The sequence below is a fragment of the Fulmarus glacialis genome, unplaced genomic scaffold (genome assembly GCF_000690835.1).
Source record: "Fulmarus glacialis isolate BGI_N327 unplaced genomic scaffold, ASM69083v1 scaffold3375, whole genome shotgun sequence".
NCBI classification, from domain to species: Eukaryota; Metazoa; Chordata; class Aves; order Procellariiformes; family Procellariidae; genus Fulmarus; species Fulmarus glacialis.
Genome location: NW_009214740.1, coordinates 15,337 through 37,119, shown reverse-complemented (window position 1 = coordinate 37,119; position 21,783 = coordinate 15,337). Strand labels below are relative to the sequence as shown.

Here is a 21,783-nt window from a genome sequence, read left to right as displayed (position 1 = left end):
AGAGTGCAAAAAAGTTATTAAAATACATTGACTTAAAATTGTGAGCTAATATATGAAGTGGTTTGCAAGGGGTAATTATCATGGAGCTACAGATGGGTGTTGTTAGTAACGTGTTTTGAAATTCAAAAATGCTTTTATAGGGAGGAGGATGCATTTCATTTAGACGTATGTTCAACATTTTAAAAAGGTAACTTCTTAGTAATCTTGAAGGTTAAGAGTGGCCATCCTTAATCATAACTGCAGATTTTCTCTGGATGGTTATTTAATGGTCATATTCAGATTCACTCTCTTATGCTAAATTTTGTGTTGTGAATACAGTTGAAATGGTCCTCCTTTGTGTTACAAAGTAATCAGACAGTCATCCTAAATAAATTAGTATTTTAAGTGAGCAGTGATGGTACGTGTCTATTTTAAATAGAAAACTTAAGTTGTGATAGTATATGACATTAAGGATATCATATTTTATTTCTGGATCCATTTTTCTGGAAGCTAACATTTGAAATGAACTTGCATGGTTGCTAGTTCCTAAAATACCATGTAATGTACATCCTATTTCAGCCTTTCTCCTCTTTGACCCTCCAGAGTAGGTGAAGCACCAAGTTTATGAAAATTAATAAATTCTGTAGATGCTGTAATGAAGTCAAGATTATGACTTCACTATAAATTTTGGAGAAATTAAACTGTAGAAGAATAGTAGAGAAATCTGCTTATCTTTCTTTATACCAAAGGAAGTGGAATGATACAGATTAAGTGCTACTTTTAAAACCTTTTCCTTCTAATGTCTGTCTTTGCTATTATTTCGAAAAACATTTTATAATGTGAGTTTAGGTCCAGTTTCTGAAAGATTGGCTTTATTCTCTAGTTTTATTGACATTTGGGGTGAGAAGGCTTATTCTGCAGATTTTGGGATTTTAGGAATTTGTCAAGGAAAGATGCCGATCTAGTAAACTTGAAAAATGTTATTCAGTATTTATACAAGAGACAAACATGAGCCGTGAAAACTGCTATAATAAGGTATTTCTGTCTTGGGGCTTTGCTCAATCCTTGTTGTCTGTCCATTGATGTAGCCTCTGTAAGTACCAGTGGTAGTGGTAGTCTTACTCTGTGGACCACAACCACAATTTAATCACTTCACATGCATCACTGATGAATTATCATGTTATAACTATTTCTTTTTGTTCAGGAAAAGCTGTATGAACAGGCTTCTGAAATAGGTGTCCAAAAAGGCTGTAGAAGTCATATGAAGATGCTGTCTGCATGGCCAGTTTTTCAGATGTTATAAGCATACAGCTGTTCCCATGGGGAATGAAATGCATGGGGTTTTAAGATTTTCTGAAATTACATTGACACTAACAGGAGCTACTGAGCTTTCAGTCTCTATGGAAATTGGATAATTTGAGAGGTTATGGTTCTAGAGTTTATGGATTTAGATCTAATTGTCACTTAAAGAAAAATATTATCCTTAGTATTAACTCTTAGCTCTGCATTCATTAATACAGAGGTAATTTGCTGTTTGGAATTTAGTGTGAAAATCTGTTGGTGGTTTTTTTTGAAGAAAAAGCAAGAAAAAAAGCCGAAGTCAGAATTCATAAATAAGCTGTGGTAAATCCTGATAGCCCATATTTTCCAATCCTTTTGTATTTAAGGAACACACAGAAGTACTTGTGTTGGCAGATGCCAAGTTGGGGTTTTTTTGAGCTGGTTTGCTGCAGACAGACTTGATATTGTTTCTGTTGCCTACAGGAAGGGATTAAATTCATGTGCTGTGTTCATGAGGTGGTACTGAGAAATAGCATCCTACTGTAGCATGAGATAAATACAGCATAATGTAATGTAATAATTTTAACATATTTGTATTTCATTAGGCAATAATGCAGCTTTACCAAAGTTGGCAGAAGAACTAGAATTTGAAAGTAACTTCAGAGCTGACAAGGTATTTATGTTATTTTGAAAATTTTGACTATACTGCTTCTGGTATAATTATACATCTTGCTAGAGTTTCTTACTATACTTTTTGATTTTTGTACAGCAAAAATGGCATTTGAACTTCAAAACTTTTGAAAGGTCATTTTTCAGATTATTCAGCTGTACTTTTCTAAGCAGCTGGCATTTAAATTGTGGGCTGTCCATGTTATTCTGTGGTAGAACCAATTCCCTCCCTCAGCCATGCTCCTTCTGTGACCATGACATCCAAGTTTGCTTTTTTTAGAATTGGTCATACTGTATGCATGTTGCTTGTGATAGTACTTGTAAAATAGTCATACGTGCCTTAGCTCTTAGAGTTGGCAATTGTTAGTTTAGTGCTTTGAAATAGTAAACATACATGCTGTTCATTTCTTGTATCACTTTCTTGCCAGTCTTCAGACTCACCCATTCTGTATGTGTTTGAGGAACATCTGCTGCCGTTCTATACTGTGATAACTACAGCCCGTTACCTGCTCTAACAGAAGAGTAGGGCATCCTGGATAATCCAGGGTATTGGAGCTCATGGTCACCTATAGTGTGTGTAAGACCAAAGTTGAGCCTCTCTGTTTGTGTGTCTGTGCTGTGATCCATAGGTTTCCAGGTGGGTTAATTCTTCATTCAGATGCAGGACTGGATCATGTATTCGTATCTTACCAAACTCTGGTAATAAGCGTTTTGAGGGTGAACATGGTTCAGAGACTCCCAAGCATCTATGAAAGGGTGGATCTGCACAAACAAACAAACAACAAAAACCCAACACACGAGTTGAAAAGAGTTCACTGTATCTTCTTACACATTGCAGATACATGTTTTTCTGTATATGTGAACATTTCTAGAATATTGCTCGTATTTGGAACTCAGAGTAGGCATTGCACCTTGACTTCCTGAGATTTCTCTTGAGATCTCCTTTTTTAAACTAATTTCTGGTACCAGTATTAACTCTAAAGTCAAGGTTAGGCACTGTGTTAAACAGTGATGTGTCTTAGTTCTGCCGGTGTTCCTTATTAATACTTGTACTGCTATCTTAATAAGAAAGCTTTTGAAGACTTTTATAGATCATGATAAGACAATGTTCATCATGACATGAGGGAGGGGAGTGAGACATACTTCTTGTGGATGTCTGCAATGTTTTTGTTTCTTTTGATTTTGTGTTTAGCCACAACAGCCTGAAAGTCCAAGAAACGAAGAGGGTTATGTGGATCTTCATACTAAAGAGTTTCAGAAAGGTGATTTTTATACTGATAGCAACTTATTTTTCATATTGATTTGACTATTACTTATGATGGGAGGGTTGTAGATTTGATATATACTATGTGTAGAGGGATTGAAGCAAAGCCTGCAGAAATCTTGAAATGTTTCTGGGAGCTCATGTGGCTTTGCATTTGGTTTGTGGGAAAGAAGAAGGGTCAGCCTTTTCTTCCAATATGATATGCTGAAAGAAAGATGGAAAGCATTTCGGATTTTAAAGAAGTAGACTGCTAACATTCTATTTTAAATCAATAAATACAGAAAAACGTTTGCCCGGGAAAGATACAGAAACTTCCCCAAAGAATGGCTTTCTTCCTTATAAACTTAGAACATCCTTGTTTTGGGTGTTGTGACAGGCCCTGGGAGGATATGACAAGAGTAAGCACTATATGACTTAAGTCACAGAGACTTTACGGAAAGACTTTTTTTTTTTTTTTTTTCCCCTTTCTTGCTCTCCAGAAGATTAAAATTTTTTTGGCCATCCACTGAAATTTGAAGAGCACTTATAAGTAGGTAATCACCTAGCTAGAAATCTCAATTAGTCAACTTTTATCTGTCCTCAGTAATTCCTTTTTCCATGTATTAAATTAACCTTCAATAGGACAAAAAAAAAAAATCCCTGTTTCCCAAAAGCACATTTTTTTAAAATGTGTTGCAATTGTTTGGCTTTCCTATTAAAGCAGAAACAAACCCCTGCTTTGTTCCCGTCTTGATGGATTTTGTGCTCCAGATGCATTATAAAGATGTTTACAACACTACCAGATGAGAGTTAATCTTCAGTTAATGGAGTAACAAGCAAAACCAAAGTGAATTCCAAGAGGTACCAGTGATACTGCTGCATATACAGTCCAAAGAGGTTAAAGATGCATTTCCTCTTATGGAAAGTTGCAGGTGAAAGTCTAAATGCTATGAAAGGACACACTGTTAAGCTCACTTCTAAATTTTTAGACATGCCTACCAAAATAACCATTTACCAAGTAGAAGACAAAAATAGGAGTAAGGTGAGATATGAGCATTGGTATAAAACTTTGGATTCCTTTTTATTCTTGGGGTAGGTCAAATTCACATACCTGGTTTAATTGTGTTGTATATTCATCTAAGTGATAAGAGACATGCTCTGCTCACAAGAAAGAAAATGTAAACCCTGAGAATGGGTTAGAAGAATGTGATCTTCAGGACAGCAGATCCAAAACTTGAACCAGTTTTTCTGTACTGTGAGGTTTCTTTGAAGTGCCTGAAAAACTGTGCCACTTCACATCACTCAGTCACCCAGACAGACAGTACTTAAAATTTAAAATGTGCAGATTGAACTAGCTGTGATAATCTTGTTCCATGTAAAATGTTTAACAAAAATCCATTTGTTGTGTAAATCACGTTGGTATGACATTCACTGAAGAATAATGCTTTGTAGCTCTTCGTAGAGAGTTTTCTCTTTTTCTCCCCCACCACACAATAATCTCTCTTTATATATATCTATACATGCATATATAGCTCAACGTACGTAAAAGGAAGTTGTTTAAAAGACAAATGTGTGTCCTGTCATGAGTATGAACAGCAGACACAGTAGTTTAGTAGTCCAAGATTCTTTGGAATGTAAACAAATCATTGCTGTTTGAGTGGGTAGGATCTAGCTCTTCATTTGACACTGCTTTAAAAACTGAAAGATGTTGTGCAACTAAACAGTATAACTGTGGAAAAATTGTTACTAAAACATGTAGATTTAAGAAACGAGCTACAAATTATATAAAATTGTGTGTAGAATAGAGTGGATTTATTGGATCATAGGTTTATGTTCTTATTGTAGCTGAAAGGAAAACTGCTTGGAATGTTTTAGCAGCTTTTTTTTTTATTAAAATATTAATTCAGTGCCTTTATGAATCAGACTTTTAAGGGTTTTGTAGAATGCTCCATGGAGCAGCTTGTTTATGATTCTCTTTATGTTTCCATATGAAATGGCTTTGAAAGTTACGGAATTTTTTCAAAAGTGCAGAGCAGTCATCAGCTCCCACAATTCATAATTGTTTTCCACATTTTTGTGATATGGAAGGCTAAGGCTCTACTTTATCAGAGTTAGAGTACAGTAGAGTCTAGCAATGGGACAATTTCCTTACGTGCACTGTATCAGCTACAGGTCTCACTACTACAATTATGCAGACTTTAGTTCTCTGGAAGCATAATGTTACGGCATAGTTTTCATCACGTTTTACTTCATCCCGTGATCCAGCATCTAGGGTTGTGATGGATAAAATTCTGATTCATTCAAATGCTAGAACTATATTTGAAATGTCAAAGTTACCATATATTTCAAAGATGACAACCCCATGATTGCCTGTATTTTAGCCATAAAATGATTCTCAGTTATCCTATGCTTTAGAAATCCATATTCTTTTTTTTTTTTTTTTTTTTGTTCGAATATTGTTAAAGAGAAAATTGGATGCCTCTTATTTCCAACATTGAAAGTAAGTTTTATATAGTTTCGGGTACTCTGGAATCCTTTCAGAGAGGTGAAGTAGAGGATACTATGATACTTTGCTCTTGCTTAGCTTTTCTGATTATTTTTGTAATTATTTTTTAATAGATTTGCTGCAGAAGAATACTGCTTTAGAAAGAGAAACTTTTCATGTAAGTTCTTGGGTTTTTTTAAATTTACTCTCTAAGTGTGTGCTGCTTTTCTTTCTTACTTGCATTTACTTCTATTTACACTAAATATTCTCTAAAGGAAAATACTATTTTTGTGTATTCAGAGCCTATGTATATTGAGACTGTGCAGCTGTGTAGGTTGATGTCTAATTATTCTTTCAAATTTGCCAGTAAATAAATCTTCTTGTATTGTTGTTCCACAGTCTATGACTATTTCAAGACTGTTGTTAACTGGCAGAAAAGAGAAGCTTGATTGTCCTCCTTGAGAATAGAGGACAAAAACCAGGGATTATTTTTGGGGCTTTTGATCAGGACTAGAAACCTGTTATTTTAATGCAGTCTACTGTGATTTCACAAGAACTTGGAGCTGATAAGTATAAAAGGGATGACTGGGAAAGTTGCAAATGTAAAGTGTTTCTTATGGAGCAGAAACAAGACATTTAACACATGACAAGCTAAAAGATGTTTTTGTCGTTTCTTAAACTTGAGTAGTAAATTTATTTATTACTGTATTGTGATGCTGGTTGGCCACATTTCTGGTGCTAGTGAGATACTACTTCTGTTTCTGCATGTAGGAGAGTGTCCATTTAAATCCAAAAATATTTTGTGTGAATTGCAATGATAAATTGCTTTTAAAGCACATAGGGCACTTAATTAAAACTGAGGCTTTTTTCATTAAAAATATCAATTAGAAATTCTGAAAATACTACGAGTCAGAAGTTCTTTCATGGTACTATCCTATAGTAGTAACATTACTTGAGCTCTAGGAATAAATTGCTTTTGTAATACTTTCTGTTTTAATCCATGTTGTACTTGAAAGGAGCAAGTAGGAAAAACTTTCTCCCTTCTGTGTTTATAAACTTTATGGAAAAAAGAAGGTAAGGAGTTATCTTTCTTTGTGTTTTATGTGTAGGTAGAAAATTGGGATACCCAGATAACTGAAGAACATAGATCTAGAGGAATACAACATAAATCTTCAGGAACAGTGGATCAAGAAAAACGTAAGTGATACAGAACTACACGAATTTGTGTAAAGTTTTTCTGCTGTAAAACGAAGTTCTGCTGCGATTAGGCCGTAAAATGGTTATTTTGGAGGGAAGAATGGAATATGGGGAATTCCAAACTCCAAAGCAGTTGTTCTTCCCAAAACAGCTTTTAATATTACACTTAATATATTTTGATAAAAATACGGTAATAAATTTAATGCTGCAAGGAAGAGTATTATAGTACCTTTTTCAATCGTAAGCGAACAAGCTTTTTTTGTTTAGTCTTTAAAATAATTACTAGTTTTAGCCTTTTTAAATAAAACACAGGGAAGGAATGTAAAGCTGAGGAAAGCTGATCATCAGAGGAAAATCTAGCCACTCAATAGACTTTGTGAGGCTGGATGCTTCCTTCTGTTAGATTGGAAAGAGTTAAGTTTTAGTGTAACCTTTTATCTGTCTAGAAGCAAAAAGTGAGAAGGAAGTCAGTCCATTTAATGGCATAAACATTGCTAAGTTAAAGTTAGATAAAGTTAACTTAGAAATAAGTTAGACGTTTAAAAAAAAAATCAGGATAATTAATAATGTCACTTTTTATACCAGTTTTTATTCTGCTTCTAAGAATTTTGATTTAATGAAGTGAGTAATTAGAAGCCATGCTGTATTCATTATAGTGTCCCACATAGCATTAACTGCTTTCTCTGTTTCTGGGTGAGTTGAAGTTAAAGTTGATGTTTTATTTCTTGATGTGGTACCTGTCAAATTTCAATTTTGAGCTTATCTTTAAAAACAAACACACACACACACACCCCCAACAAGAAACATGGAATTCTTATTTGTAATTGTTTTGTCTTCCCTTTTCGAAGAGGTGTTAGCATAACTTTCTGTTCATATTTTTGTAAATAAAATGCTGCTTTTCAGAATCTTTTGAATCACAGTAATGATGAGCTGATATAAAAGTGGCATCAAAATCTAAGAAATGCAGAAGGCACTTTTTTAACACTTAAACTATTGCTTGTTTTTGCAGGCAACCAGCTGATTGCTCAGGTTGTGAGAAAAGATGATGAACAAAGTCAGTGTTCCAAAATGAAACCTGATAACATCAAGGTATTTTCAAGAACTTTTTTTTTAATGTTCTGCAGTTGTAATGTAAATAAGATGGAAGTCTAAGTTTTTATTTCTATAGCAGTTTATTTTGGGAGGTATTTTCATTATTAACTGTAAACTACTTTTGCATTGTCTTGAATACAAAATAACTGACTATAGAATGATACTCACTTTTCAAGGGGGAGACAATTTAAAAAAAAAATAAAAAGAGGCAGGGGTCTGTGTTGTTATGCACAGTACCTGAATCCCTTGGAGGTGTGGTGGACCGATCAGCATAACAGTTAGGAGCTTGGGATCACATGGAGCATTGCTGGATCCCAGCTGTCCAGTCAGTTCAGCATCTTCATGGTCATACTGATATGAGATCTGCAAGAGGGTATCAGACTTGGACCCGAGTTCTGGGTTTGCACTGATCCCTTCTAAGTCAAAACAGGAATTCAGGACAAAATAGATTTTCCTTTTAAGTGTATGTGCAGTATATTTGGGACTATCTCACCCATTGATTTTGATCGCTTCTCAGCATCAAAGTTTTTTAAGAGGCATTACAAAATCTTGATGAATAAAATAACTACTCGTATATTGGAGTGTGGCTTTTTTTTTAGTATAAGTAAGTGACAATGATTTGTAGTAAGACGCTCTCTTCTTTGTTTCAAAATAATGTAGGAAGTTATTTCAGGTGATACAGCGGAAGTGTCCAAAGAAATTGCTGTAAAGCATACACCTCCTAAAAGTACTATGGAAGAAAAAGGTAATGAAACTGCCCATTCTGGGCAATTTTCTGAACCCATACTGAATGCTAATTTCTCTTCATTTGAATGATTCTGAGAGAAATTAGGCACTTGATCCCAGTTTGATCCCAGCAACTTTGATCCCAGCAAATGCTTGCATATATTCTCTAGTTGCTGTCTGTTCTATTACTGCTATCAAATAACACATTAATCCTAGTTCCTTTAACAGTGAGAGCAGATTTGATGTTTCTGCTGTGCTATCACCCATCCACTCCATTACTGCTTCAGTATGTACCGTGGGTAGGAAAGCTAATTGCAAATAAACAGGTGGATAGGGAAACGATTGGTGTGTGTGACAAGAAGAACTTCTCCTAAGTCTGACCACGTATAAGAGGTATCCTTCCATGAAAAAACCCATGACACATTTACCATCAAAATCAGCCCTGTTTGTTTCTGTATGAGTGCGCAAGTTGCACTGTCGTAGTTGACTTATTAATTGCACTAAAATAAATAATAAAAGATGGTGTGTCCACAGTGTTAATATTGGCTTTGATGTAATTTCAGTCTGTCTTTGTGTGAACAGTGTTGAGTATCTTCCCTAATGTTAGTTTGACGTATTAATAGTTATGTCTCTCCAGTGAGCATGTTGACAAGTCTGAAACTGTTCTGCAATGAGCTTGTATCCTCAGCTTCCTGTTTCATGGAATGTGGGAGAAAATTGAATAGTGGCTTGTATTTATCTTACCATTTTACAGTGGGTCACACTTTTGAACTTTTGTTTTTACCTTAAATTAGAAGACCTGTCTAACTCATCTAGTGTTAGGGAAGCATTCTGGCAGACCAGTAAATGATTGCTACAAGGCAAATAGTGTTGATTTCTGATGGGTGTTTTTAGGGAATTTTGGGCTACAGAATGAAATAATTCTTTTAGTGCAGAGGTTGTGGCTTGTACCTTTTTCTTTGCCTTATAAAACAAAGGTATACAGTTCTCTCTTACTGGTTTTTTGTATGTGTGAAGATGAATTTATCATCGAACAGGAAATGTCTGAAAAGGAAAAGCATGGTCTAGAATCAAATGAAAATTCTCCAGAGGTGAGTGGTCTTATTCATGTTAACTAACTGAGATAATGCAGGTTCACACTGAAAAATAAGTACTTTGTATTTTGTTGACAGCAATATTAAAACTTGGACTTCACCAACACAGAAGTAGCTGTGAAAATTTATGTTTGGTACTGTAAAGTATCAAGGAGTCATGTAGTTCTGTGTCACAAAGTATAAACTCACAGACCATAAGACATCGGTGTCTAATTATTGAAGTAGAAGTAACTCTCTTCCTACATTTAATAGTACTTATAAATTGTATAGAAAGCAATTCTATAGAGTTCTATTGTATAGAAATCGTGTTTTCTGAAAACCTTGTAATTGAGATGTGGACAGTTTAGTCACTAGCAAATATGACTTGGCTTTACAAAAATATAACGGCTCAACAATTTTAAAACTCTTTATGTTATCTCTTAGGCATATATTTGTAATATTCTACAGTGGTGTTTGTAAACAAATGTCTGCACCCTAGAAATTTAAATTGTTGCTGGTCCCTAGAAATGGACACAGTTGTCATAAAGACATTACGTTTTGTCATTTGCTTTTTTTGCCTCTAATTTGGAAGTGGAAAAAAATTTAAAGAATAAATTGTTACGTTTGTTCACTCAAGGCTTGAGTCACTAAGATCCATTGCGGGGGAGACATCACTAGACTTCAGTAAATGCTGAATGAGGCACTTAGCCTTCCTTCCTTGTAAATAGGAGAAAGTCTATTATTGGGGATTTTGTGATCTGAGACTGGGGATCTTTGTGATGTGAACATCTGACCATATTCATTATTTAAAGTTGTCTTTCAAAGCTTAAACTTCAAAGTAAGGGGCCTTTTTTACTAAAGGCCCTGTTTATATAGAGAACGTCACCAACCTGTATATTGGGATAACTAGGATGTTGACTCTTTAATATCACTTGCTCAGCTGTTACAAGATGTAGCCTGTGCTGTGTGGCCTTGGGAAAAGATACAAGATACAAAGTTTGGAGTTCTCGTAAGACTGAAAAGATGTGGTGGGGTATATAGGGTAAGCCAGCAGCATTTGTGAGACCAAGTGATAGAGTTGTTGGGGGAAGGAGGCAGAACGCACTGTGTTCACAGGCATGCTTTGTGCCTGAGACCAGCCACAGAGAATTTTGTATAATTGGGAGTTGTCTTGTTTCTTTTCGGTTATATCAATGGATTTCATAACAGGCAGTGTCTCTTCCTATGAAACCTGCCTCATCTATATTTTTAAACTGATGAGCACTACTTCTGCCACTATCACATTATGAAGTTAGCAGCTATCTTTGTATTATATTGCTCAAATGCTAAATGTCAATTACAGTAACTAAAATATTTTTGTCCTTTACTTTTAATAGGAAAATCAGCCTGTAATAGTGAAACGGAAAAGGGGAAGGCCTCGTAAATACCCTCTTGAAGCTGTACAGCCTGGTGGTAAGTAGTTCATAATACCTGTGTGGAAAAACAAGGAAAATAGTGACATTCAAGTTCTGAATTCATATTTCTTCCCTCAGGTGGGGAGTCAAAAGCTGATATGAGCACTGGGAATGTAAGTGCCTTTATTTTGTTTGGGTGCATTTAAACACAGTAATTCAAGAGCCATTTATCTGTTTAACAGTTAACAGTATTTCAGAAACATCTTATGGAAAACTTGATAATTGAGTTCAATCTAAGCAAACAAAAACTATTAATAGTATCTCCTAATATAACTGAACTTTGTAAGCAAAATATACCATTAAGTTGGAACACAACAAATAACATAACAGGATCAAACTTAGTACAACATACTTAATACAAATCTAAGTGTTACACTGGCTAGCAATATACTTGTACGCAGGGTGAAATTCTGATTGTGTGCACAACATGTCTTTTAATTTGTGCTGAGAATAATTTTGGCCTGAAGATCAAGGGGTTACTGTTTAGAAAACTTGAGATTTATCATAATAATAGCTCATAGTAACTCTTAATATCTGTAAAATAAAGTATTGTGTAATGCAGTTGTATTATCTATATCACAATGTGTACAGTTCATTCAAAAATAGAGACATGCTGCTTAGTAACTTAAGAGCTCGTGAAACATACCTCTGTCTTTTAAAGCTCAGCAATATCTTAATTTCTTAACCCCCATGAAGTACATTTACTGCTAAGAAAGTATTCTGTTGGGAGTGTTTCTGCAATCCAGTTCGATTACAGCACAGGGTAGTAATGGATCAGGCATATTTGTGGAGTATGACTAGTTGGATTTATTCTGGTGGAAGGCTCCTTTCTTGGGAATTCCTGTATATCAGAATCAACGTTATTGCATACAAAAGAGGTGATTTTAAAAACGAAGTTGTATTGAAACTCATGTTTTCTGCCTGCTTGCAGAGGCAAGGCTGAGGCACCAGCTGGCATGGGTGTCAGAAGTCTTGGGAATTTACCTAGGCTATAGATAGCAGGAGTTCTCGTCCCTGCTTGTTCTGTCCCCGCAGCATTTCAGGCAGCCCTTTGAGTCCTGTCCCTTCTACCGCTCTGATGGAGTTTTGTTTCAGAATTCCTCATCTTTCCTAATGGATTTTTTTTTTCCCCCCAATATTAATTTAATGAAATGTAATTTGAACTGGTGAGTTTTTTTGGTGTTTAGTTTTTTTGTTTTGGTTTTGGGTTTTTTTTTCCAAGTAAGAATTAAAACTAATTTTAAAATCCCCCTCAGAAATAGATATACCTTGGCACCCTCAGTACTGGAACAGAATCATCTTGTTATAGTTCAACTATTTTAAAGGTCTTGTACTTCTTAGTGATGACTGATTGGTGTGTCAGTCAGTTACAGGCTGGCTCCAGGAGGAGCGATATCTGCCCTCCATCTGAGATAATGGTTCTGTAAGGTGAGATGACATGTTGATGCATGACAGTTTCCCCTAGGCTGCCTTGAGAACATGTTGCTACTTCAAAGGAAGTGTAGACATCCTCGTGTAGTCGTTTAGTGATGAAAGCAACTGGATTTTTTGGACAGTCATCATAGGAGATTATGTAATTATATGTAGCTCTTTCTGCATTCTGAGTAAATACAAAATTCTGGTGATTCCGCAAATCTCTGTATGATTACATAAAGTGACTGCACTAAACTACTTTTGTATTGCTGATAGCTTTTAGAAATGTATTTGAAACTGCTTTAACTTTGTGTCTTTTATTGCAATGACTTGAGTGTCAATTAGATTACTGAAACTGCTATGATTTCTTTTGTTTATGGGTCAATATTACTCGTTTCAAATTTTTATCATAAGTGGAAAAATGCGTGCTACTATTAAGAAACTCAGTACAAAATTTCTGTATGCTCATTAGAATGTTCATGTTTTCTAGATTTGCAGATATGTTCTACTGTGAATGGGAGCAAGTTTCTGTGTTTATGTAATACAGTCCTGGGTTTTTCTGATTTCCTTTAAATTAAAAAAAACACTTTTTTTTTTTATTTCAGCTGCAGTTTCCTATCTTTGCAAGTAGAGGAAAAACGCCTCAAACAGGTAAGCAAATGATATCTGCTTTAACAAATAAAACAAAAGATGGAAGAAATAGAAGAGGGTTTTTGAGAAAATCACATGGGTCCTTCTTAAACATCAATCTCTGGCAGTCAGTATTATCAATGTGTGAAAACATTTGAGTAAACAGAACAATGAAGACTTGTCCCTAATTCCTAGTGAGTTTTTAATTTGAAAAAAGAGCAGCTTGATAAGAACTTGTTTCAAAGATGCAGCAGCACTGTTAAGTGCTGAATAATGCATTGCAGAATATACCAAATAATTTGTTTGTGTGGATAGGCACACGGCAGAGCTTCAGAGGCAGGTAGGTACCCCATCAAACTGGTTCTTAGTGACTGTTTTCCATTTCTGCTTATTTTCTTTCATACAGCAACTATCAATCACACTTACTACATTAACTGTTTTAAAATTTCAAATTTTGTTCAGTTAGTTGGATTATCTGTCGATATGTTTCTAAAGAGCTTAGTGTAGCTTGAGGGGATATTTCCCTTTTCACAACTGCTGTAATATCTTTAGAAGATGATTGCTTAACTTTACTCAGAAATGTACTTTTAGTGCTTCAAACTACAGTCAAATAAAGTGAGATACTTTTCTATTCTGTTTCTCTTTCCTATTCAAACATCTGTGATTTGTAAGAGGTCAAACTTTGGTGAATTTTAGATGGCATAGTTAATTTTTTGTGTGTATGGAGTCTGAACTGCACTGGTTGTTTAAATGTGTCTTTTTAGTTATGGCCATTCATAAGATAGACTTTAAAATCTGTTCAGGAAGTAGACGAACCTGAAAGGCAGGTTAAAAAATGGTTTATAAACAAATACAAACATTCATGCAACAAATCTGAGAAAACAAGTCTTGAAAACAAATCTTCTGGAGTTTCCAAAAGTTTAGGTTTCTACAGAGATATTAATCTGGCTGCACTGCACATATGGACTATTTCCTATTTTTTCCACATTTGTTAAAATGTCAGCTTTAATCCATATGCTTCAGAATTGTCTCTAGAGGGTTAGCTGGTTGTGTGGTACTTGGTTTCTATCAACTGCAAAGAGAACAGACAAGAATGCAAGAAAGGTGTAAAAGTACATTCTGGTTTGCTTTTCATTCAAAAGAACAGACACCTGACTGTGTACTTAAAGCTTAATTTAGTGTGTTAAGTAACATTTCGTTTTCCAGGTAAAAGGCTGTTGATGTCACAGCGATATTAAGAAGAATGTATAAAGTGGATGAAATATCCTGTTAAACTTTTCATCATATGTTAGCATTCATGTGAGAAAAGGGGTTGAAAACCCCTGGCAGTGAAAAGAAAACAAAGTGGAATCCCTCTGTGCAGCTCACTCACTTTGGTAATTTCTGGGTGTTCTGCACAAGGGTTTGCGATTGGGACAGACTCGCATGTTAGAGTGGGAAGCAGAGAGTTTCTTTTCAGTCAGTACAACTCATGCAGTTAAGAGACATCTGGTTTCTGAAGGCAGCATCCTCCCATAACACTGACACTGAACATGAAACTAAAATTATTTTGCGCTAATCAGCAGTTGCTGCTGTAAAGTTAGTAAGATTTTAAAATACTATAGCTTATTATTTTTATACTTATCTTGAGGCAAATGTACTACATTTTCACATCCTAAAGAGAGGGTTGTGTCTGTTAAGAAAGGCTTGTCTTGTACTTACATGGAGTATTCTTCAATAAAAACCATTTTGCTACAAATTTGCCAAAAGGTACCAGAATTTTGAAGTGTCTGTCTTCTGATCACAACAGAACTAGTAAATGTTGGTTATATGTTAGACTTATTTTGCATAAAATACTTAATACAGTGGACAGTCCTATGTTCTATTGCATTTCTTTATTGAATAGTTAAACATCTTTGTGTTTTATTTCATTTGCTTTTGTGTAAAAGTTTTTCCCCATAACCTTAACAAAGGAACTCCAAAAAACTTTTGTGTGAATATGTTTCTGCTCTTTGAGATCTATTTTTGATCCGTTGTATTGATGTTCTTCTGTTTGTTGTATCACTCTAATTGGTGATGGGTTGACAGTTTGTGTCATCTTTTGTGTAGCTTTCAGAAAACAAAAACAGGCAGCCATTTTATGGCAGGGAAAAAAGGTATAAAAACTTGCTTTTGTTCAGGTTGCTTCTCTCCTTCTGTTGCTAAGGATTTTTATCCTAGCAGTGTTGCAGATAATTCCATTTGACAAAGCTCAAAAGCTTTGTAAAATAATCTCTTATCGTAGCGTTAGTCAGGGTAGAAGTGGTAAGCATCTACCATGGAGAGAGGCCAAGCTGAGACATGGGTTGTAGGGTTATAAATGTATTTTAACATGCACAGGCCAGTCTGTAAGAAGTACTGAATTGGAAGAAAGAAATACTTCAACAGAGAAAGTAATGTAATTTTCATACCAGGTATTAGACAGGTTTTAAATACTATGTTTTTGAGCTACAGCCATCTTGGTGCTTCACCATGGGCATAGTTAAGCACTAGAACAGATTGCCTGATGGGACCATGGAAGGGTTCCTGGAGACTTTCATAATTGGATTGAACAAGATCGTGAGCAGTATGATCAGATCAATTAATTTAACCATGCTTTGAACAGGAGGTTGGACTAGATGACCTCCAGAGGCCCCCTCCAATCTAAATTTTTCTGTGATTCTGTAATTGATTGGCAGTAGTTAAAAGGGGTGAGTAACTTTTGCTTTTCCATTTTAAAAAAACAGCATATGCAACGAAGCAATAAATAATAAATAATGTCAATCATATAAAGCCTTGCTACTTAAAAAAAAAAAATTAATAATTGCCCCAGTCTCTATATATAACAAAATACAACAAAGCCATATTCTAAATTAGATAGGGACTTTAACTGTTTTCTGAGCTTCTGTGATGTTTATGCAAAATTGACAGAGTTTGAAAGAACTCCTTTTTAAACTGATTGACGAAAGATTTGAAGTTCAGGATTAAGTTTTGTTATTTCCTTTCTTTTTAGGTACAGACATATCTAATAAGAAAGAAACAACAAATGTAAGTGCAACCATTTTAATTTGTACATTTATAAGCAGTATGTAATGAAAAATGTCTGTCTTCTATTTAAATTAAATTGTTCTTGCCTTACTTGCTTCCATTTTATTTTTTCAGGAAGATGAAGCTGAGAAAGCAGAAATGACTGTGCGTAAAAGGGGAAGAAAGCCCAGGCGTTCTCTGGTTCAATCAGAGGAAACTGGTAAAAACATGAAACTGTGGTACTCAAAACAGAATGAGAAGATATTACTGTGCCTTTCTGTTTACTAATAGCAACAAGATAAACTTTATTCAATTTTCCTGTCTTGAGGAAAAATCATTGAGTTACAGCTAGTGTAAATATTATGTAAATATGTGTAAATTGCTGTAATCTCATGTCAGAATTGCTACATCCCAGATGCTTCTATAAAGCCTCATGAATTTTCTATGAATTCTGGCTATGAGCTGCATAAGTAAACTATGGTGAATGTGTTAGCAAGATTAAGTCAAACAAGTGTGAATTTAAAATGTTGAAGCATAAAGGAAATGGAAAATTACTTACTTAAAGTGGGATTTGTGAATAGAATACCTTTTCTAAACTAAGTGTCCATATCCTTTTGGAGGCCTTTTGGAAAATTATAGCACATGTGTAAAATTTTACATGGACAGAAACACTGGAGCCAGAAAGAAAACGTCGGAAATTAACGTCTTCTGAAGACGAACTAAAAGAGCAGGAGGAAGGTGAGGAAGAAGATGGTGAGGAAGATGATGAAGCACATTCCGGGGCCACAACTAGATCAGCCACAAGATTAGAGGCTCAAAGGTAACTGTGTGTAGAGACACCAATAGCAGGCTTTTTTCTACATTGTTCTCAGTTGTTGTGGGGTTGGTTTGGGGGTTTTTGTTGCTTGCTTTTTTTTTTTGCCTTTTTTTTTTTTAAATTGAGAGCTTTCCAAATAATTTTGGTTCTAATTCTAGTACTGCTCTTCTAGGGATGAAGAGACAAAAGGGGAGGTGGGGAAACTGTTAGGGTCTCAAAAGACATACTTGAACATGTCAGAAGGTAAGAATTGATCCTGTTGGTAGTCTTCATCCTAGTGATGTCTCAGAAGTTGAGTCTAAGGGCACTTAGTTCCGGTAAAAAGGGACTTCTGACTTGACTGTGCAATTCACCATTTGATATTTGGAGTTGGAACAAGGTGAAAATATAATTATCCATGTCCGTTTCTTTTTCCAAACATTATCCAAGTTAAATACATTAATCTGCAGTACTGGAGGATTTAATTTCTAGTATGGTGATCTGCAATCTCAGAAAGCAATCTTACTGCAAAAGACTAGTGTGGTAGCAAGAATTCTGTTTTCAAGAAACCATTTTTCATCTCCCTTAGCATAGGTCTGCCTGTTTGTAGGCAAACTGAATTATAGCAGAACTCATCCTCTTGACTTCCGTGTGGAAACAAAGGAAGATGTCAGCTTTGGGAAGTTTTAATTCATGTTACTGCCTTCCAGAACAGAACTGGAGTCCAGGCTTTGTTTTCATGTTCGTGGTGAGATTTCTGTAAATTCACCAGATTTACTTCATTTTTAAGGCTATCTACTGTATGTTAGCCTTTGAGGCTTATTTGAAGCACTGTTCACAGTATGCTCTTGAATTCATAATTTCAGAGCTGAATCAGAAAGTAGTTATGTAGTCTTCATTTAAATAAAAACTGTGAAGGTTTACCACTACCACTTAGTAAACAACAGTTTTGTTTTGGTAAGGGCAAAGGGACTTCCTGTAGTCTCACGTAATTGTTAACTCTAAAATTGTAATAAGGGTTTAGATATTAGTGTTTTCATTCTGATTGCTTGTGGAAACATCTACTTTTTTATTTATAGATTTGTTTTTGTGTCTCAGATTTCCAATGCTATCTTTCTAGCTCTGACTGTAACAAAGCATCTTTATCTTAACGTGCTGCAAACGGTCTGCATTTTATAAGTAGTATTTGGGAATAATTCTGTGGAAGGGGCTGCTTCTTCATCTTCAGCATTGCTGGGTTATCAGTTTTTCTGACTTAAGTAACCTGTTTTCCAAACTGTGAAGTTGATCGCCAGTAACCAGTTTTTCATGTTTCTGAACTGGTGGATACTGAAGCTAATACGAGTTCTTTCTTTACACTGGATAAGCAAATTCTCTTTTATTCTGCAGCCTGTTTGCCTTTGCTTCTTTTGTTTTTCTGCTGGTACTACAAGCTATTTTTTTAAACATGGACACTTCTGTACCAGTATTATTGCAGATTTAGAACTAGGATTTTTATTTAGTTAATACTAAAATACTAAATATTGTCAGTAAAGTAGCCTTTTTGATTCTACATTTGATATGAAAATACACCGCTCGGCATTGCAATTTGTGTCTCGAAGCATGCAAATGTTTTTTTTTCACTGTTTCTTTTGGCAACTTTGATTTACTTGTTGCAAATATTGTGCAGTCTTAATTTTCTGCCCTTGGAATGCAAGAACAAAGTGACTTGGTAAAAGTATTTTGTTATATATACATTCATCATTCTTTTGTATTACAGAAAGCAGCCCAGCAAGCCAACCACACGTGCAACTTCTAAAGGCAGCAGTCCAAGTTCAATTTCTCCTAGAAAACGACAGAACCTAGCAGCAAAAAAAAGATCTCCAAGTGATACAAAAATTAATAAATCTCCTCCATTGACACAGTAAGTATTAAAATTGAATCCACTTCTATTATTTGCTTGGGAAGCCACTACATTGATTCTTTCCTTATATGTAATATACTGCTTCAAAATCTGAACAGCAGTCTAGCTTCGCTCTGTTCTGTTCTCTTGTGATATATAAAAGCTTTTAAAGGATTTTCTTCTGTTTACGTTTTTTCTTTTTCTTCCTTTCTTTAACATTTGGAAGACTAGAATTTTTTTCTTTCCATCCTCAGAAACCTCTTGGGAGAATCTGAAAATGCTGTTATGCAGTATTTTAACTTGAGCCATGATTCTTTCCTGAATGGGGGGAAGAGCAGCTGTAGTTCAAGTTAAAGCAACGTATGATGACATGATTCTAATGCTTCAAAGATCTTTCTAAGATCAGCTGATAAAAGAGGAGAAACTCTGAGAGTCCTTATATCAAGTTTTGAAAATTTTTCCCTTTCCCTCCTTCCCTGGTACACTTTTTAATTTTTAAAGTTGAGATCACAGTGTAAACTCCCAAGGGAGTAATAAATGCAATGCACAGTTGCTATTCATCTTGTAGTTTACCTGTAAAATGGGTTATATGCCAAAGACATTTAGTTGTCATCACTCTGAAATGTGGCAGTGTCTTCAAACTGAACCTCAGGAACACGTGTATCATGCACTACTGATCAGCTCTCACAGTTCACCTCATGTTAATTACTTCACATGGTTATGAATGGCCAAGAGTTTAAGCCACACTTACAATTGGTTGCAGCTGAAATGTGGTGGGCTTATATATGGATGCTTAAATAGAGATAAGGGTACATGATGTCTGCCCTTTACTCCCTCTTGTGTATGCAAGACTTAAGCCACTGTTACTATTCTTCTGTCTTTATGAGATAATGTAGTTCATTATATTCTGTTGTAATCCACAAGTCTTTCCAAAAGAAAGAGGAGGAAGGAGGAGAGCTCTAGCCCCAAATTCTATATCTGGAGCACTCTCCAACATACAGAATTAGTATGCAGTATCCTGCTAAGATGTGATGGGAGTGTGCAAGGTCTTCCTATGGTCTGTGCTGGTATATAATGGTTTAGTAGTAAGCTCTTAAATAATATATCCTGGTAATTCATCAGAGATGGACAATTAAGTTCCATCCTCTAAACAGGATTGTGCCTGACCACCCTTTTTGTTTTACAGGTCCTACCATTGTTAAAATAATTATTAATAATGCTTTTCAGGTTAAAGGTGCAGTCTGCCAAGCGTAAAAGGGAAGACAGCCCAACAGCGGTACGGAGAAAAGGCCCGCAGAAAACAGAGGAGACACCAGTAAAGAAAGCAAAACGATAATCTTTACCAGCTAGTACTGTTCATGGAAGAGTCAAAAGAGGAAAAAAACATCTGTGCTTCTATTTTTTTTAAAGCAAAGGGATTTGCACGTGCTTGTTTCAGAGCTCTAAGTTAATCAATGCAGTACTTTTAAGTTACATTTTAAACAGCTTTATAAACTATTGTTTATACAGAATATTATGTACATTTATTTCAGATGAAAAATAAGTTTACTTTGTATCTGAATGAAAAACAAAGTAGTTATATATTTTATCACTGACTTGGAAAGTTGGGGTTTCCCAATGTGACATGCTAATGCAGATGCTTCCAACCCATGAGGTACCCTGGGCCTACTAATACACTTTGTATATAAACTTGTACAAAAGGGTTGTATTTTACTCTGTGTATGAATCTAATCGATGATGGACATTTTATTTATTATATGGAAAGCATTGGTCTGTAAACTTTAGTATATACCTTAGGTTTTTTTAATCATATATTTTACATTCTATGCAGATGTCAGTAGGAAACTTCCCCTCCGCTCCCCCAGGGCTGTCTAAAACCTGAAGTTCTCTAAAATATGCTCAGACAGTTGGTAAAGTATTTTTCTCGCATGCATTAAAGTAGTTTAGCATAGTGAAAGGGACTTGGCTCCTTTCTGTTCACATTTGTGACAAAGTATAAAATTTAAAATGTAATCTTACTAGATTATATTTTCACTTGTGAATTTACTACCAACCTCAAGAAGTAAATAGTATTAGGGTAGATTTATTCACAGTCAGCCAACACTACCCTGAAATGAAACAGTTTTATTTTGCAACTAAACACCTGTTCTTTCAGTATTTGTCTTTTTCAACAAAGAGGGACCCATTGAAATCAAATGTTACTTCTCCTAACTGTAGAGCTTCAGCATTTTATGTTACATTTTATACACAGGTATTAAAAATAGAACCTGGTATTATTGCCAGAATCTTTTTTTAATGTATATTAACTCTGGTAAGAGCAAATGTTCAAGTGAAGTTGTATATAAAGTTAAACTTTTCTTATGATCAAATGTGTCTCTTGTTATGATGTGATGAGTTGCCAAACAATCTGAGATTATTTTAAGTGTTTTGTTGATATTCTGGTTTATAATTAAAAAGGATGCTGGGGGGATTGGAATTTTACTTTTCTTTCTTTTTTTTCTCTTTTTCTTTTGTGAGGTTTTTTTTGAACTTGTTGTAAGGCAGATGTTTCCGTCAGATACTCTGCTTGGTTTCTTACTGAGATTTTTATATAAAAATTATAAAATGTTTGCCAAAAATCTGAGTTGCCATATTTTATTATCCTTTAATTGAATTGCTGTGGAACTTATTTTTACAAATGTATTTGGATGGAACTGTATCTATAAGCTTCACCTGATTAGTGTCTTTAAATGTTTACAGGTGCTTATACTTTAGCTATATAAACAGTGAAGGACCTAACCATTTACTCAGCTTAGTACACTGTAAAAGCAGGTGCACATATAATTTTTTTCCTAAGCAA

General features: G+C 35.0%; 1 protein-coding gene across 1 annotated transcript in view; it reads left to right on the top strand.

The window, feature by feature from the left end:
* The window catches only part of BOD1L1 (biorientation of chromosomes in cell division 1-like 1), a gene marked incomplete at its 5' end in the record, with an annotated part of 29,564 nt that extends 8,713 nt beyond the window's left edge, over positions 1-20,851 (top strand). The window contains 15 exons of the mRNA XM_009578659.1: positions 1,866-1,933; positions 3,122-3,191; positions 5,792-5,835; positions 6,767-6,854; positions 7,864-7,943; positions 8,607-8,691; positions 9,690-9,763; positions 11,122-11,197; positions 11,278-11,312; positions 13,218-13,263; positions 16,253-16,287; positions 16,402-16,486; positions 16,933-17,086; positions 18,822-18,965; positions 20,172-20,851. Of these exons, the coding sequence (XP_009576954.1) occupies positions 1,866-1,933; positions 3,122-3,191; positions 5,792-5,835; positions 6,767-6,854; positions 7,864-7,943; positions 8,607-8,691; positions 9,690-9,763; positions 11,122-11,197; positions 11,278-11,312; positions 13,218-13,263; positions 16,253-16,287; positions 16,402-16,486; positions 16,933-17,086; positions 18,822-18,965; positions 20,172-20,280 (1,193 nt within the window). The remainder of the gene's footprint in view (positions 1-1,865; positions 1,934-3,121; positions 3,192-5,791; positions 5,836-6,766; positions 6,855-7,863; positions 7,944-8,606; positions 8,692-9,689; positions 9,764-11,121; positions 11,198-11,277; positions 11,313-13,217; positions 13,264-16,252; positions 16,288-16,401; positions 16,487-16,932; positions 17,087-18,821; positions 18,966-20,171) is intronic.
* Between the last annotated feature and the right edge of the window lie 932 nt (positions 20,852-21,783).